This window comes from Alligator mississippiensis, chromosome 7 (assembly GCF_030867095.1).
Source record: "Alligator mississippiensis isolate rAllMis1 chromosome 7, rAllMis1, whole genome shotgun sequence".
In the NCBI taxonomy this organism is placed as follows: Eukaryota; Metazoa; Chordata; order Crocodylia; family Alligatoridae; genus Alligator; species Alligator mississippiensis.
Window position 1 is genome coordinate 82793456 of NC_081830.1, and position 17052 is coordinate 82810507.

Below are 17052 nucleotides of genomic sequence, written 5' to 3' on the forward strand. Positions count from 1 at the left end.
AGACTGGGGAACTCCCTTCTCGTCAGTGCAAAGGCAGAAAAGGATCTTGGAGTCATTATCGATTCCAAAATGAACATGGGCGGACAGTGTGGGGACGCGGTCAGGAAGGCCAACCACATCTTGTCATGCATCCACAGATGCATCTCGAGCAGGTCCAAGGAGGTGATCCTCCCCCTCTATGCGACACTGGTCAGGCTGCAGTTGGAGTAGTGTGTCCAGTTCTGGGCGCCGCACTTCAGGAAGGATGTGGACAGCATGGAGAGGGTCCAGAGGAGGGCCACCCGCATGAACAGGGGGCAGCAGGGCAGGCCCTACGAGGAGAGGCTACAGGACCTGAACCTGTTCAGCGTCCACAAGAGAAGGCTGAGGGGGGATCTAGTGGCCTGTTACAAACCAGCAGGCATTGACGGAGTCCCTGTTCCCCCAAGCACTCCCAGGAGTGACTAGAAATAACGGTCACAAGCTGGCAGAGGGGAGGTTCAGACTAGACATCAGGAGGTGCTACTTCACAGTCAGGGCGGCTAGGATCTGGAACCAACTTCCAAGTGAAGTGGTGCTGGCTCCTACCCTGGGGGTCTTTAAGAGGAAGTTAGATGAACACCTTGTTGGGGTTGTTTGACCCTAGTACTTTTTCCTGCCCGTGGCAGGGGGTCAGACTTGATGATCTGCTCAGGTCCCTTCTGACCTGACCAACCATAAAACTATGAAATCTTACAAGCCTGTCCAAGTCAGCCTGTATCCCCAGCCTATCCTCCAGCGTGACCACAGTCCTCCATAATTTGGTGTCATCGTCAAACTTTGCCAGTCTACTTTTAACACATGAATCCAAATCATTAATGAATATGTTAAAAAGCGCTGGTCCGAATATTGAACCCTGAGCGATGCCATTGGTCACTGAGCACCATGTTGACTCAGTTCTATATATTATTACTCTCTGGGTCCTGCCTTGGAGCCAGTTTCCTAGCAACCAGACTGTTGGGTTATCGAGGCCACAGTTCTCCAATTTTACCATGAGCATGTCATGGGAGACCAAGTCAAAGGCTTTTTTGAAATCCAAGTATATGATGTCAACCTCATTTCCCTTATCCAGGTGGCTTGTTACCTGATCATAGAAGGAAATGTGGTTGGTCAAGCATGGCCTGCCTTGAATGAAGCCACGTTGGTTATCTATTAGAGTGTTGCTTTCTGTTAGCCTATTGTTAATGGATTCTTTGATAATTTTTCCAGGATTTTTCCAGGGATTCAGGTCAAACTGATTGACCTGTAATTCCCTGGATCCTCCTTCCTTCCTTCCTTGCAGATAGGCACCACATTGGCCCTCTGCCAGTCTTCTGGAACTTCTCCCAAGTGCCATGAGTTCTCAAATAGTTTTGCCATAGGTAGTGCAATGCTGGCCAATTCTTTCAGCACTCTTGCGTGCAGTTCTGTTGACTTGTAGCTATCCAGCATCTCTAAATGTACCTGGGAGGGGGACTAGAACAGGTACTTGGCAATGTGATTTCTGAGATTGCACTTAGGTGGAATGTGAGAATGTTGTCCCAAGTCAGAGAACAATTCAGAATCCTATCCAGCACTGGGTTAAAGCATTTTTCAAGGAGCAACTAGAATAGATATTCTGCCTCATTGCTGGAATGAAAAATACAAGAGGAGAAGAGCGAGAGAGTACTTTTAGTCCAGATAGCACCAACATGGCCATGGCATACTCCTGGGTCTCAGAACCAGCAGACTTCATAAGTTCTTCTAGTGCCCTTTCACACAGTGGAGATGCTTGACTAGAGGAGTGTGTTCAGCTGTGCTGGTCACCAGTTTAAACCACAACTGGGATACAGACTAACTCTTAATATTTGTACTTGTAAAATACCTATAACATTCACACCCAAGATAGGGTACTTTGTACATACTGGGTACATTTACATATGCAGTTAATGTGCATGAATAAACTGTGGAGCAAATTGCACCACAGTAAAATACTCCTGGGTGCAACATCTACATGTGCACCCAGGTTAGGAACAAATTGAGCCCAGGAGGAGCAGTTTAGGCCAGGGCTGCTCCTGCCCTCCTCTGCACTCCTGCAGTAGCCAGGGGGAGCTCCAGACTCTGGCTACAGCTGCCTGGGTGCCAGTCCCAAGCTGGCAGGGTGAATGGGGGTCAGGCCCAGGCTGGCAGGGGGCACCAGGGGCAGCCATAAGTTGGTAGGGAGTACAGGGAGGGGGAGTGGAGGGGCGTCAGGCCTGATTCCCTGAGCTCGAGGGAGAGGGGTGAGTTGGCTCAGGCTCTGGGGACAGCTTCTGGCTGGCGGTGGGTACAGGGGGGTCAGGCCTGGGCTCTGGGGGTGGGAAGTACGGGGCTTAGCTCTGGGCTCTGGGATGCAAACTGACTGGGGGCACAGGGGTCAGACCTGAGTTCTGGGTGCCTCTGTCAGGTGGCAGAGGCTGGCTCTGGCATGAGGCTCCTTTAGCACCAGCGTGCAGGAGTTGTGGCCCTCTGGTACCTGGGCGGACTAGGATGCTCCTGGGTCAGCATCTATACATGTGGTGCTGCGCAATAAAAAAACCTCCTAGTTATTGTTTACAAGTACTATCCATCTGCAGAGTTTATTAATCTACTGCACCCTAATAGCTGTGCACATGTAGACACGAAACATTTACTGCACAGCTAATTAGGCTACTGTGCAGGAAACTGTATATGTGTAAGTAGCTGGGTATGCTTTCCTTGCAGATTGAAAGAGCTTCAGCACTAAGTAAGGAGATGCACAGGTGTGGTGCATTCATCTGCATAAACACACTGTAACACACTGCAGAGGACAGTGCTGAATGTTAAGCTTACTGACTTTTTAACCTTAACCAAAGCCCTAAAATAGGAAACTGTAGAATCAGTTCAGAAAACCTGCCATCTGCTGGCCAAGTGAGAGACACACTCCTTTCAGGATTAAGTCCTTGTTTTATAGTTACAGCTTTACCAAACAAAATTCAGTAGTAGTAGCTTGTAACCCAGTAGAGCTTCTCATCGAACAGAATATTTTTTTGGAATATTTGTTCGTTTGTTTTGCACTGGAGAATGCTGTTTCACTTCAACTGAAGTTTTCCTTGAGAATATGTTGTTTTCAGTGGAATTTCATTTTGAAGAAAAACTGGAATGTTTCTCTCTAAAGATGACAAAGCTTATTTCCAAATCTTTGGCATGGAAAACTTCAATTATTTTGGTTTCAAAACAATTCTTTGTTTTCCAATTAGTTATATAATGAGTTACAAAAAAAAAAAAAAGTCTAAATCGAAATGATTTTTTGTAATTGACCAAAACCAATGGTTTTTGACATTTTGTTTCATGATAGATTTTGAAATTCCATGTTTTGTTCTGATTCAGAACAAAAACAACATTTTAAATTGGGGAAATAGAGAAAGTCTGGTCTGTCCAGTATATCAACACAAATTAAGTTTGCACAACCTGAGTATAAATATTTTCTAACTTTAAGGTACTTGGCTTTTCTTAAGATTCTTTTAATGTTGCTTTTTAATTTACATTCTTAAGTTTTTCAAAAGCTCTAACAATGCATGAATGAAAAAACCATCTTATGGTGTTTTATAGCCCCCCACTGCTGCATGGATCATCAATAGGGTTGAGAACTTTAGATCCACAGTGTCCTACTATCTGTATTAGTGTAGTATCTCAGCGTTGCCTGAACTTGTGTGTCTGTCATACCCCTGCTTCCCTTGCCACTAACTGCTGCTGATTCTTTCTGCTGCAATTCCACTTGCTGGGCAGGGAAATCCTCTTGGCTAGGAACAGAAGTTACACACCAACCAGTTTAAGTGATCAGAAACCACTTTAAACCTGTAAAAGAACAGATGTTCAGCGCACTTAAATCACTTTCAAAATGGTTGAAACTGGTTTAAGATAAACCTGGTTGGATGTAGTATCAGACTGAACAGATTTAGATCAAACTGGTTTATGGAACTTCTGTCCCAGACACCTTCCTGGTTCAAGTTAACTCACAGTCCCGCAGCATCCCAGGATGCTTTACAGCCCTGGGCAGGGCTGTGTTATTTGCTCCAGTGGAGAAGGGTTGGCCCTGCCCCGCCCCTCTGCTCCATAGCCAGAGTGCTATCATTGCTCTGGCTAGCTTTGAAAGGGTTTTGGGGGGGAACCCAGCTCTGGATCCTAGCTGGGTTCTGCCTGAGGGGAAGAAGCAGCCCCTCCCAAGCTTTTCCCCCATCCTTCACTCAAGCAGGGAGCAGGTGGGTGTGGCCAGGCCCTGGCCCCAGCTGGCACACTGAGGCGGGGAAGGGTGTGGGTTAACCCCCATTCCTGGACAGCACAGGCCTTGCACAGGACCCCTACCTCAGGCAGACCCCACCTGGGGTCCTGTACAGGTCAGAGTGAGGGTTTAATACCCATCCCCATCATACTTGGCAGGCTTGCCAGGACCTGGCCATGTGCCTCCCCCCACTCCAGCAGGGAGAGGGTGAAAAGCTTGGGCTTCTCTCCCAGCTTCCCTCCCTTCCCTTCCCTTTGGCAGTGGCTGGCTGCATGCCCTAGTGTCCCCCAGGTCCTGGGCTGAGCCACTGCTGGCATGTGGCTGCAAAAGTGAATGTCTGTTCACCTGCTTCTCTGTTCACTGTGCTGCTTAGACTGACCTGCAAAAATGCAATCTATTCAGCCTCTGGCTTTTTGACTGTCTGTACTTAGCCCTTGTAGTTACAGGCCCTTTTACCTTGGTCTTTCAGACTTAACTCTGTTTCCATTTGCTCCTTTTCCCATCCCAAGTTCTTACCCCTTTCCAGTCCATTGTGACTATTGCCTCAGCCCCTAACCCTTTTTCCATCTGCACCTTTTTCTTTCTGTCTGCTCTTTCCTCTTGCCTCAGACCCATTTTCTTCAACCCCCATTTCTATCCTTTCCACTTCTGTCCCTCTTCCTAGTTTCTGATCTTACTCCCTCACCTTCCATGATATTATTCTCCCTCCCCATTGACAGGCTCCTACTGTCTTCGCATTCTGTGCCTTTTCCAGTCTAATTCCAGTGTTCTTCATCTGCCTAAACGTGTTCTTCTCCCTGTTGAATATGCACCAGCAAGAGGAGCATAGCGAGCACAAGAGAGACCCTCACCTTCCCCTTGATTCTGTTGCAAGTGACACAGTAGCCCCAGGAGCTGGCAGGATCAATTACCAGCAATGTCCTATTCAACTTAGGACCACCCTGAGCTCAAGGCTGGATCTAGAGGGGGTTTACTGATGTAATTGCACCTCCTTTAATTCCTGCTCCACCTTACATTTCAAGCCAACTGCCTGCCAGTGGCCTGAAGAAGGGCATTTGTGCCCAAAAGCTTGCAAAAACATTTTTTCTGACTATTTAGTTGATCTAATAAAAGATACCATATTTACCCAAAGAACCTTGCCTGCCTGTGTCCTTAGACCAACACCAACACAATTACAACCAACAAACCTGGCAGTAGCAGCAGCATTGCTGTTCAGGCAGCAGTGAGAGCATCAGTTGAATCTTTTGCTCATTAAAATCTACCTGATTCCTTCTAAACTCTTCATTCACAGGTTTAGAGACCCCCTCTGCTTTAAAAGGTCTTGATGTTCCACTAATCAAGATAGCCTTTCTTCTGCAATGCTGTTGTCTGTTGGCTGCTCCTATTTCATGGCCCTGCAGACTGCTTTTAGCTCATTCCAATGAAGTTATGGGGTTTTTTTGCTTCAAAGTGAATGGGGTTTTTTTGCTTCAAACTGAATAATACAGCCCTAGGCCCCTAGCACATTCATAAAGTTTTCAGGTTTTTTTTTTTACCTGGAGAAAAATAGGTACTGCGTAACATGAGATGAGGCACCATCTGTACCAGTTTTCCAAATCCTAGATCTGTCCTTGTCTGGGCTGGGATATGCTTAGAAGAGATGAAATTTTAGAGAATGTAGCTGGTAACCCCTAGCCAACCTCTCCTAAGTACATGCAAACTGTAATTATTCAGAGACTTCTTTCATGGACAGGTTTTGGTGGATTTTCATGATTGTGGTGCATGGGGACCAGAGGAAGCATCCAGCCAAATCTCAAATCACTGAACCAAACCATGGGAATGTTAAAACCTTGCAAAAGAGGTGTAAGAATTTTTAGCATGGCAAAACAATGTGTTTTCCTTAATATTATATTTGCAAAAAAGTGGATCATTTTAGCTCAAACCCTCAAAAAATATTCTGGCTTTGGTAGACACCCAGAATAGAAAATTTCTGCTGAGCTACAAGCAATGGTTTGCAACAAAAACCAGGGTCTTATGAGGGAATGTGTCAGACAACCTTAAGCATCTCATACTGTCCATAAGCCTGTTCTCGGATCTGTGGTACTTGTGAACCTCTCCCACAAGGAAAAGCTGTTATTTGCTGTGATTATTTTGTATAGCAAATATTCTGCATAGTGGAAATGGTTATGCTATTCAGGAAATGCGTTCCAGCTGAAACTTGCTTGAGAGATGATGTTTTATCTAGGATTCTGTGACCTCTCCCTCCAGTGTCTCCTCCAAGAAAGCAACTACTGTATATGGTAAAGAACTGGAGAGTATGTTAACAGGAGTAAAGAAATTCACAAGTAAAACATTTCTATTTTATTGTTTTTTAATTGGCAGTCCAGCGGATGATTTTAAATACCCAAGGGCAGGGGGGGCCTTGCCCTGTTTCACAGTGTGACCTCCTTTTCCTCACCCTACAGATATCTTTTGACTAGGTTCCCTCAGATAATTCCCAGACTTCTTTGTACTCTCATAGTGTTTTAAACCTAGCACACTGGGAGTGAGTGTAATAGTTTTGGCATATGAGAAAAAGAACTCACAAATAACTGAATCAATTGACTTTACTGAAAGATTGGAGAGAGAGGCCCTCAGTTTCCTCTCTGCTTGTTCTACATCAGTATCACAGAGTTTTCAGTGGATTCACTCCTAATCAACACCTTTGTAAGGGGTGAATCAGGTACTGAGAGTTGCCTTGTGCTCTATTTTGTTCCCAAGATTTGCTAATGACTTTCTTGAGTATTGTCTGTAGCAGCATGGTAACCACTCTTCAAAGAAATGTATTGGCTTCTAAAGATAATAACTATATAATTTTTCTATTTCTGGCCTGAAAAAAATGGATTGCAGACTGTTCAAATTAAAGGGGTAAAGCATCCACAAGGTCAAAATCACCCACATCAGTATTGATAGGTGAAGGTTTTTCTGATGCTGGATTGAGGTTTTCTAATGGATTAGGTAAAAGATCCTCATTTGTAAATAAAATGGTATTTTCAGAAGGATTTGTGAATTGCATAATTGATTTCCATGGCTTTCCAGGACACTTGGAAACAGGGGGTTCTGGGAGATCTGGAAGCTCATCAAATAAAGAAATATCAGGAGCAATTTCAGCAGTTCCGGGGCTAACAGGTTCCTCAGGGATATCAGGGGTAGAAGAGTCATCTCTTGGACCCACCGTAACCCCAGGAGTAGTTAATGCATCTGACTGGAATAGACTAGGTGTAGTAGGGAACTGTGAATTTTCTGATGTCCTGTCTACGCTTGGGAGCTGGCTTTCCCTTTCGCAAAGGACCTTTTCCTCCGATTCTTCAGAGGACTTGTCTTTGGAGTCTTTATGTTTGTCCTTCTTCTGATGTTTTTTATGCCCTCGCCCAATATCATGCCCTCTTCCACGCCCCCTCCCATGCCCAGGCTTATGATTAAACCGATGCCCTTGCCCATGTCCGTGCCCATTCCCATGCCCTACTCTATGGTCACACCCATCTCCTTGTCCATCCTCATTTTCTAGTCCCGGCCCAAGATTTTCTCTTGGCCCTTTGTCAGGGTCTTTTCCTTCTTCTGCAGTTTGTAAAGGGGATGTCTGTGGATAAATTTCATGCAGCATAAGTGATCGGAATGGGGTAAAACCTGGAGGCCTTCTTGCTTGGATAATCTAAAAAGAAATGAGAGATATTTAGACAAAGAAATGACATTACTTTAATGATCAGCATATGGTACACTATTTGGAACAAAATTTTGCCGTTCCATTTGAGGTTTCAGTGTAAAAGTTTAAACAAAAATGTTTAAAGAGCTGGTGGAGAGGGGGAGTTTTCTGGATTACCTAAACTATGTACATTAGTTTCAGATATTTTAAGAACCAGCTAACTATAGCTGAGGTAAAAATGTGAGCCAGTTAACAAAAATGTTTATTAGGTCTTTTGGGCTAAATGACATAATCTTATCCATCTATGATCTGAATGGAAATAATATAACTATATAGAATCATTCTTCCAGCAATATTCCAAAATTTTTGGGAGATTATATATAAAGGAATCAAACCATCTATCACTGACATTTAGCTGCTTTTAGCATGGAAAAGTTCAGTACAGATGAGAGCCAGTGCTTTTTGTAAGTGTGTATATTAGTTCTCATTTGTGGACAATTTTGGAAATAAAGTGCCCTTGGCATAGTTGTAAGATATCATATCAAAGAGAAAAAACAATGTGCTAATTTATGTCCAAGGCTAGTTTCAATAGAGGCATGAAGCAAAAACCTGGCTTATTTTATTTTGTGAAGCACTACATAATGAATTTTTAGTTGCCAGATTGGAAATATATATATATTTTGAACCAGTGGGAAATAATAAGCATTAGTTAATGTCTACACAAAAAACCCTTGTGTTTAACAATAGGTGATCAACACAGAGCCTTGCTTTGTATAGCAATATAGAATGCCTTTTATACAAATGCCTTCTCATCTAACCAACAGAGACTGATTGCTCTTCCTACATCAAATGTCTAACATGGCTCATTAGAACAGCTGAACCTTATTTAGCCACTGTTGGAGGAAACCTAGGGTGAAACCATGTTTGACGTCTAATGCCAGGTGCAATATGGTCTGTAGCATAGACATGATCCAAGTGGTCATTTTCACCCAATACACGTGACCTGGACGTTATGAAGTTACTAAGTGCAGTAAAAGTGTTGAAAATGGATTCATTCATTAAGCAGGTCTGTTAGATTTTCTGTTCCGGATTGGGTACCAGGAAAGATTCTGGCCTCACAATTATAAAAAAAAAATCAAACTGATTTGATATCTCTACTCTGAACCCAGATACAGGGGCTGGTAATGGTTGGATGGGGAATCTGGAAACTGCTTCTTCAGACAAACAAGTTGTCTGCTCCCCTGCTAATAAACACAAATTAGAGACATTTTGGAAATTTTTGAACTCATGGAGTTTAATGTTGTCTCTCATTGTCAGACATAATCAGTAAAGAAGTCCAGTGGGGGTTGACAATCCTCAGCCCTCACGAATTTCAGCTTGACAGTAAAAGCTAAGGACCAGGCATCATATGAGTAAAACAGCGTCTACATATTCTGCTGCTTTTTCTGTTAATTTCTCATGTAGCCCAGAATATCATACATTGCCTTAGTTTAGCCTATGTGTCACAAAGCCACCAGGGTCGCAGGGTGAGAGGATGGTTCATGACATTACTAACATGACAGCAAGTAAGCATTTCCCTCCTATCACTTTAGAACAAATCAGACCTAATCTGAGAACTGGATGGATAGAGGAGGGCAAATATTTTTCCATGACACAGGGTACGTCTACACGTGCATCCCACTGAGCATTTGTCACTGGGCAGTCATGTAGTACTCATTGCTACTGTGACGTGGCATCTCATGTAGATGAGCCCCCAGCTCCCCTGCTACTTACTGTGCTGCAAGTAGGCTGAAATGAAAAAATAACGTTATTTAGGATTCATACCGGGGTCACTTCACTGCAGTTAACCTGAGGGAAGATTTCCTGCTTCCATGGCACCACATATATATTTGCTGTGCACTGTAAAGATATCTGTGAGCAAAGCAAAAAGGAAAGATGAGGTTTTAAATCAACAAAGTATCGCAAAGAAAGAATTGTGTGTGCATAATGATACAGCTTTTTAATGATACTTTTAAACACAATGATTAGAGAATGTATATGTACATCTATAAAATGTAGTTGTTGTAACTATGGAGGTTCCTCTACTGGAAATCATCCTCAATTTAGTTTTATTTAGTTTTAGGAAGCTTGTATCGATTTTACAATTTAACGCATGACAATTATTCTTAGCACTTTTAATTTCCAGTTCTTTACAATATTATGTAGTTAATCCTCTCAACAGCTCTGAGCAGTAAGAAAGTATTGGTGATATTATCCCTATGTAAAATGGGAAAATTGAGGTAGACAAGGATTAAGGCCAAAAGTTTTAAATGTGTCCATTGATATTGTGGAGCTGGGTTTGCAGCTCCTTGCAGCAGCACTTTTCAATTGGAGAAATGAGCACTATGCAGCTGGGAAGGAAAGAGAAAGGAAATAAAACTTCCCTGCCCGCCAGCCCCTCCTGCCTCCAGCACCATTTCCATCAGTGACTCCTTCCAGCAAATCCTCTCAGCATCAAATAAATTCACTCCAGCACCACCAGCCGATCTTTCCACCCAGCCATGCTCTCCTTTGTGTCCAATCCATTGGGCGCATACCCTCAGGAACACAATACTCTGGTAGTTGGGCCCTCCCACACCCTGTCTGCTCCTTCCCACCTTCCAGCTGGATTCACAACTGAGGAAATGGCCCCAAATTGTCCCATCAACTTTGCACCATGTACAGAGCCTGTGGCATGAGGATTGGCTGATATTTATTGAGTTGGTTGGCTAGCAGAAGAGGCAACTGAACCTAGAAACACAATTATGTTGCTTTACATGAGTTTACCATATACATTCTCTGGTGTCAGTCTGTTTGGTGAATTAGGAAACGGGTGTTGGATGTGGTAGCCCGTAGCATCCTAATTACTTACCTTAGGAATTACAATTTTACAGTCTTCATTTAGTTTCTCCACTTCTGACTTGGAGCAGTTCGTCTTCCCAATGAGAAATTCTATCTCATAATTTTTTCCAGCAACCACCTGAAAAATCAGTCAGAAGATTTTCCTCACTAAATATGCCTTTTTTGGTAAGGGATTCACCGAACCAAAAAAACAGCGCTCTAAAAAGAAGCAACTGAGCAGCAGGGTTGTGATCATTAAAAATGTTGTACTCTTCATACATTTCTGATTGACTCATTTTTGTACTCCATTCTACTTGCTAATTTTATCATAGTATTGCAACTGGAGGAGAAAGAATATAAAGGGCAAAATGACATACAGCCCACAATGCTTGTTGTGTTTTCCCCAGTGCCTGCAGTAGTTTCATTAATAACAAAGAAAATCATTAGAGACATCTCAGGGGAGATCCAAATATGATGTAAAGAGACCTTGATTTGGATAAAATAAAGGGTTGTTTTTAATGTGTCAGTGGAAAACAAATATAGCATCAGTAGAACTGTTTGCCAAAGACATTAAAGAGCTAAACTGTAATGATGAAGCAATGCACCTGGTACTAGTTGCTGTTAGTGTTATTACACAGCAGGCTAATCTACACGAGACTCTACATTGCTGTAGCGATGAACTACGGTGACAAAGCTCATCGTTATGGTGACGTAGCGTTGGCAGGCACTAACCATGATGCCACCACTACTGTGCAGTAGCAACAAGCTACTGCATAGTAGCTCATTGCTACTGCGCAGTAGGGTCAAAAACGAGCCTGCGCTCCCCGAACTGCCCTATACAAAGTGCAGTCAGGGGCGTGTGTAGATGTGCCTAGTATTTCTTATGGCAGTAAAAAGGGTAGTAAGTAATGATGTAGAGAAAACGAGGCAGGATGAAATACTGGCTTTACTGAAGTCAATGGGGTTCTTCTTTTCATTTCTCTAGTTTCAGGTTGTCACCTGTGATACTTATCTTGAAAACATTTGTATAACTGTGGTCATAGCTTGAAAAGGGACTATGCAGACAGTAGGAACAGGACAGAAGAAAGAAGCCCAGGGAAGAGCAGCAAGATAACTTGATTTACTATGTAGGGTGCACAAAAACATTTCCTCCCTGCTGCCCCTCATGACTGTGAAGAGCTCCTGATACACATTTGGAAAGCTACCTTCTCCTCCTCCTTTAAGTCCCTTTTCTGTACTGCCTACAGAAATCTTGGTAATTGTTAACTGGTAATCATGCTACCTGCAATTGTATCATTGTTTCTTCATGCTTCCCTAATTGCTCTCTGGTGTCTCTTGCCTTGTATTTAGACCATAAACTCTTTGGGATGATAGTGTCTTTTTCACTGTATTTATATAATGCTGAAGACAATTGTTGCTGCTGATTACCCACCTCTGTTAGCTGGCTAGCTTTGTTGTGGGCTTCACAGAAGAAGTGGGCTGTGGATATTGATCTAACACCCACCAAAGTCAATGAAAGCCTTTCCTTGAATTTAGTGACAGTTAGACCACACCAATGAGGAGGGATGTCAGTAGGAAGATACAGAGGGCAGCCCAGGAATGGTGGCTTACAGGCATGGGGCAGTATAAAAGAAGGCATGTTGCAGAAAGGCAAATAAGCAGGATGTTGTAGCTGGTACAATTTGGGGAAGTGGAAAAGATGGAGATTTGTTTGTTTTAATTCTATGCAGTGTCTAAATTAAATTGTTTTTTCTTTTTTCCCAATTAGGTGAATATTTTTACCTTGAAAATGAGTCTCATCACTCAAGGTTTTAATCAGTGCATCTTGCTACAAACAAGAAGTGTTTGTCAACTGAAAGCTTCAGCAGTGAGTATTAAGATCACAGCTCCCAGTACTGAAATGATAACTGCTTAGAAGTATTTGAATTGTTAAAACACCACTGAAGGAAAGGAATCTATTAGAGGGGTTAAAAGAGGTTTGTATTCCTCTATAAGGCATTTAGCAAAGGAAAATATATAACGAATGTTCAGTATTTCCTGACAATGAGACCTGTTGGAGTCTGAGATAGGAATTATTTATTTATACAGTATCATAACTATGCATTCTCATATATAGACAAGTTAAAGATAAGGATCATATTTGGATACAGCAGAATGATTGAAATTCTGTTCTGAGATTTTATAGTGGTATGAATCTACAGTAATTCTATTCCATTTCTGTGAAGTTACTAAGGTTTGCTATTAAGTGCAGAATTTGGATGCAAGTAATCAGATTATCAAAGAAATCAGGAGAAAAAACATTTTTGAGCTCACTAAAGCCATTTTCGGACAGGATGTCAGAGAATATAACAGGACAGAATGCTGAGCCTGGAGGATGCACTGAATAGTCTTACCTACTTTCCATCATGGACAGCCATGAAATGTTGAAAAGAAGGACATACCATATCCCTGAATCTGTACCTATCCTTAGGATTTTGGGTCCAGGTTGTATTGAAATGGTATTTAAGGAGTGTCTTTTTTCTTTACTCCTTTTTGGATACAAGCTAAGATGGTTGCAATTTTGCAAGTACAGGTGATAGTGGTTCAAACAGTAGGACAAGTGTACCGACTACCAGGGTTCCAAAACTGAGTCTTGATTCAGCTCTGATTTGTAGATATACCACATCCTAGGCCCATCTCTACAACATAAGGAGGGATTATGTTAAATAAAACTGAATTAAGAAGGATGGTCAAATCCCAACCTGGACTGTGCTGTGGAATACACTTTCAACTTTATAGTAGAAATCATCATCGCTCTCTGAATTGTACTTCTCCATGGAAGCCTTGAGTACTTCCTTCAGTTCTGGACTGTCATTTGGGATGCGCTTTGGACAGCCAGGACACATCTGTGGAGGAGGTACAGTTTCCTCAACTGAAAGAAACATTGGGTTACATGTAAATCTAAAGAGGCAAAGATTCAGTGTGTATTAGACCTGGGGAACCATCTTTTTGGAAACCCACAGTATCTGAACGGAATGTGTTTGACCCTGACAGACTGAACCTAAATATTTTGAGCTTGATATGGGAGGTGTATGTGTTGCTATATCCTTGATGTATTTGAGAGAGAGGTATATTCAGCATTTAAGGCTACTTTGGGCTTTTGATCAATAATCTGCTTCTCCTAGAAGTGAGAGAGATATACATAAAGTGAGGCCAGTGGAGAAGACAGATACAGACTCATCTGCAACTGGATGAGGGTCTGGATTAGAGGATATGAGACAACTTCAAGCCTTGAGATCTCTGAGTGCACATTATAAGGCATGAACAACTGTATTTTTAAGACTATCATTAGCATTCTTTGGAGTAGAACATATCAAGGGTATGTTCACATTGTACTCCATGACTGCAGAGGAAAATAGCTATTTCAGAATCAGGTTGAGGTGGGAAATGATATCCCTGAAAAGGTTTCCAAGGTATCAAATTTAAGAATAATGAAATACAAATGGTGACAGCACTAGACATCTGTGGACAGGATCTGGGAAGACACCAGCTAGGATGGCCGTGTAGTTTAAGAGGATTATACATACAAAACCTAGTTGTGACCATGTTGTACTGTCTTTTCTGGACACATCTGTATCTTTGTGAAGGCCCTATGTGGCGGACTTCTCTGCCATGTGGGAGGGTGGACTGGAGCTCTTGGGAAAATCTAGATTTTCTGGAAGCGTATCTGAAAAATTGCTTAGTGAAGATGAATGGTGTGACATTAATGTCTGTTAAAAGGTCCTCTTTGGACTACGATGGTAGAAAGGAGTAAGCAAGTTTATTCTACCTGTAAATAAAATGTATGTTAAAAGATGTGCTGTCTAAGCTGCCCTGCAAACTTTTATAGTGGGTTTGACTCTGAGATCATCGAGGTAATCCCTGTATGGAGCCTAGTGGCCAGCCCAACATGCCATAGTAGACAGAAGATGGTGGACAGATCAGAGATAATAACTTTCCCTGCTGTTTTACATACTTGTAGGAAATGAGAAAATTGTGCATTAATATTTCCTGGTGAGAAGGGAAAAGACCTTTGATATTTCTTTTCTTTCCCAGCAGCATTTCTCCTCTCATTATTTTCTCAATCCCTTTACATTTTGATTACACAGTAAATTGTAATTGTAACACATCAGCTGGAGTTTCAACACTTTCCAGATTATGGTAATTTCCACATACCTGGAAACTTGCATTGCTGTGTAACATCAACAAGTGTGTTGCTGAGATCCACAAAAGCCTTGGCTACACAGTTACCTACATGCTGAGTTAAAAAAAACAAAAAACAGCTTTTAAGAATCCTAAACTCGTATGTAAATGTCCCATGGGTCCTCCTCATAGGAAGAAAAAAACCCCAAACAAAACCCTGGGCCATGCAGGGAGAGAGAGACTGGAGGGGTGATCATAGCTCCCATCACAATAGTGCAACTACATTGTTCTCAACACATTTTCTCTTGAGCTGTATTGGTGGGCATAAAGACAGGGTGCAAGCCCAGCAGTTTCTGATCAGGAAAAATAAGATGCCCTGCAGATATGTTGCCAAGACCTTCTGATCCTTACCAAGGGCCATACATGGTTGGCTCATAAGGTTGTTTAACAGCCGAGGAGCTAAGGGGTTGTCATATAAGCCATGTGATCAGTCTTACAGTTGTAGTTTGGCTGAATTCATGAATCATTTGGCAGAGTAGGAAATGGAAGCTCAAGCAGATCAAGTGATGAGCTTCAGGTTAACTAGCAAGTCTCTCAGATAGTCCAGCAGTCACTCCCTTGTCATAGATTCATAGATTCATAGATGTTAGGGTTGGAAGGGACCTCAATAGATCATCAAGTCCGACCCCCTGCATAGGCAGGAAAGAGTGCTGGGTCTAGATGACCCCATCTAGATGCATATCCAACCTCCTCTTGAAGACCCCCAGGGTAGGGGAGAGCACCACCTCCCTTGGGAGCCCGTTCCAAACCTTGGCCACTTTAACCGTGAAGAAGTTCTTCCTAATGTCCAATCTAAATCTGCTCTCTGCTAGCTTGTGGCCATTGTTTCTTGTAACCCCCGGGGGTGCCTTGGTGAATAAATACTCACCAATTCCCTTCTGTGCCCCCGTGATGAACTTATAGACAGCCACAAGGTCGCCTCTCAACCTTCTCTTGCGGAGGCTGAAAAGGTCCAGGTTCTCTAGTCTCTCCTCGTAGGGCTTGGTCTGCAGGCCCTTAACCATACGAGTGGCCCTTCTCTGGACCCTCTCCAGGTTATCCGCATCCCTCTTGAAGTGCGGCGCCCAGAATTGCACACAGTACTCCAACTGTGGTCTGACCAGCGCCCGATAGAGGGGAAGTATCACCTCCTTGGACCTATTCGTCATGCATCTGCTGATGCACGATAAAGTGCCATTGGCTTTTCTGATGGCTTCGTCACACTGCCGACTCATGTTCATCTTAGAGTCCACTAGGACTCCAAGATCCCTTTCCACTTCCGTGCCACCCAGCAGGTCATTCCCTAGGCTGTAGGTGTGCTGGACATTTTTCCTCCCTAGGTGCAGTACTTTGCATTTCTCCTTGTTGAACTGCATCCTGTTGTTTTCTGCCCACTTGTCCAACCTATCCAGGTCTGCTTGCAGCTATTCCCTGCCCTCCAGCATGTCCACTTCTCCCTATAGCTTTGTGTCATCTGCAAACTTGGACAGAGTACATTTCACTCCCTCGTCCAAGTCACCGATGAAGACATTAAAGAGTATCGGTCCAAGGACCGAGCCCTGCGGGACCCCACTGCCCACACCCTTCCAGGTCGAGACCGACCCATCCACCACGACTCTCTGGGTGCGACCCTCCAGCCAATTCGCCACCCACCGGACTGTGTAGTCATCCACATCACAGCCTCTTAACTTGTTCACCAGTATGGGGTGGGATACCGTATCGAAGGCCTTCCTGAAGTCTAAGTATACGACATCCACCCCTCCTCCTGTGTCCAGGCGTTTTGTAACCTGGTCATAAAAAGAGACTAGATTGGTCAGGCACGATCTGCCCGCCACAAACCCGTGCTGGTTTCCCCTCAGCATAATTTGTCCTGCTGGGCTCTCGCAAATGTGAGCCTTGATAATTTTTTCAAAGACTTTGCCAAGGACGGAGGTGAGACTGACTGGCCTATAGTTGCCCGGGTCCTCCTTCCTCCCCTTCTTGAAAATGGGGACCACATTGGCCCTTTTCCAGTCCTCCGGGACTTGGCCCGTGCGCCACGAGCATTCGAATATTCCCGCCAGTGGCTCTGCAATGA

General features: G+C 43.4%; 1 protein-coding gene and 1 long non-coding RNA gene across 2 annotated transcripts in view; one reads left to right on the forward strand and one right to left on the reverse strand.

The window, feature by feature from the left end:
• Window positions 1-6580: 6580 nt before the first annotated feature.
• LOC102564037 (T-kininogen 2) overlaps window positions 6581-17052 on the reverse strand; it is a 30029-nt gene continuing 19557 nt past the window's right edge. Inside the window, exons 6-10 of the mRNA XM_059731190.1 lie at window positions 14970-15051; window positions 13517-13686; window positions 10807-10914; window positions 9741-9827; window positions 6581-7925 (exon numbers count right to left, since the gene is read on the reverse strand). Of these exons, the coding sequence (XP_059587173.1) occupies window positions 7134-7925; window positions 9741-9827; window positions 10807-10914; window positions 13517-13686; window positions 14970-15051 (1239 nt within the window). The 3' untranslated portion in view covers window positions 6581-7133. The remainder of the gene's footprint in view (window positions 7926-9740; window positions 9828-10806; window positions 10915-13516; window positions 13687-14969; window positions 15052-17052) is intronic.
• Window positions 10921-17052, forward strand: part of LOC132251451 (uncharacterized) — a 30089-nt gene continuing 23957 nt past the window's right edge. Inside the window, exon 1 of the long non-coding RNA XR_009463535.1 lies at window positions 10921-12642. This is a non-coding gene — a long non-coding RNA (uncharacterized LOC132251451). The remainder of the gene's footprint in view (window positions 12643-17052) is intronic.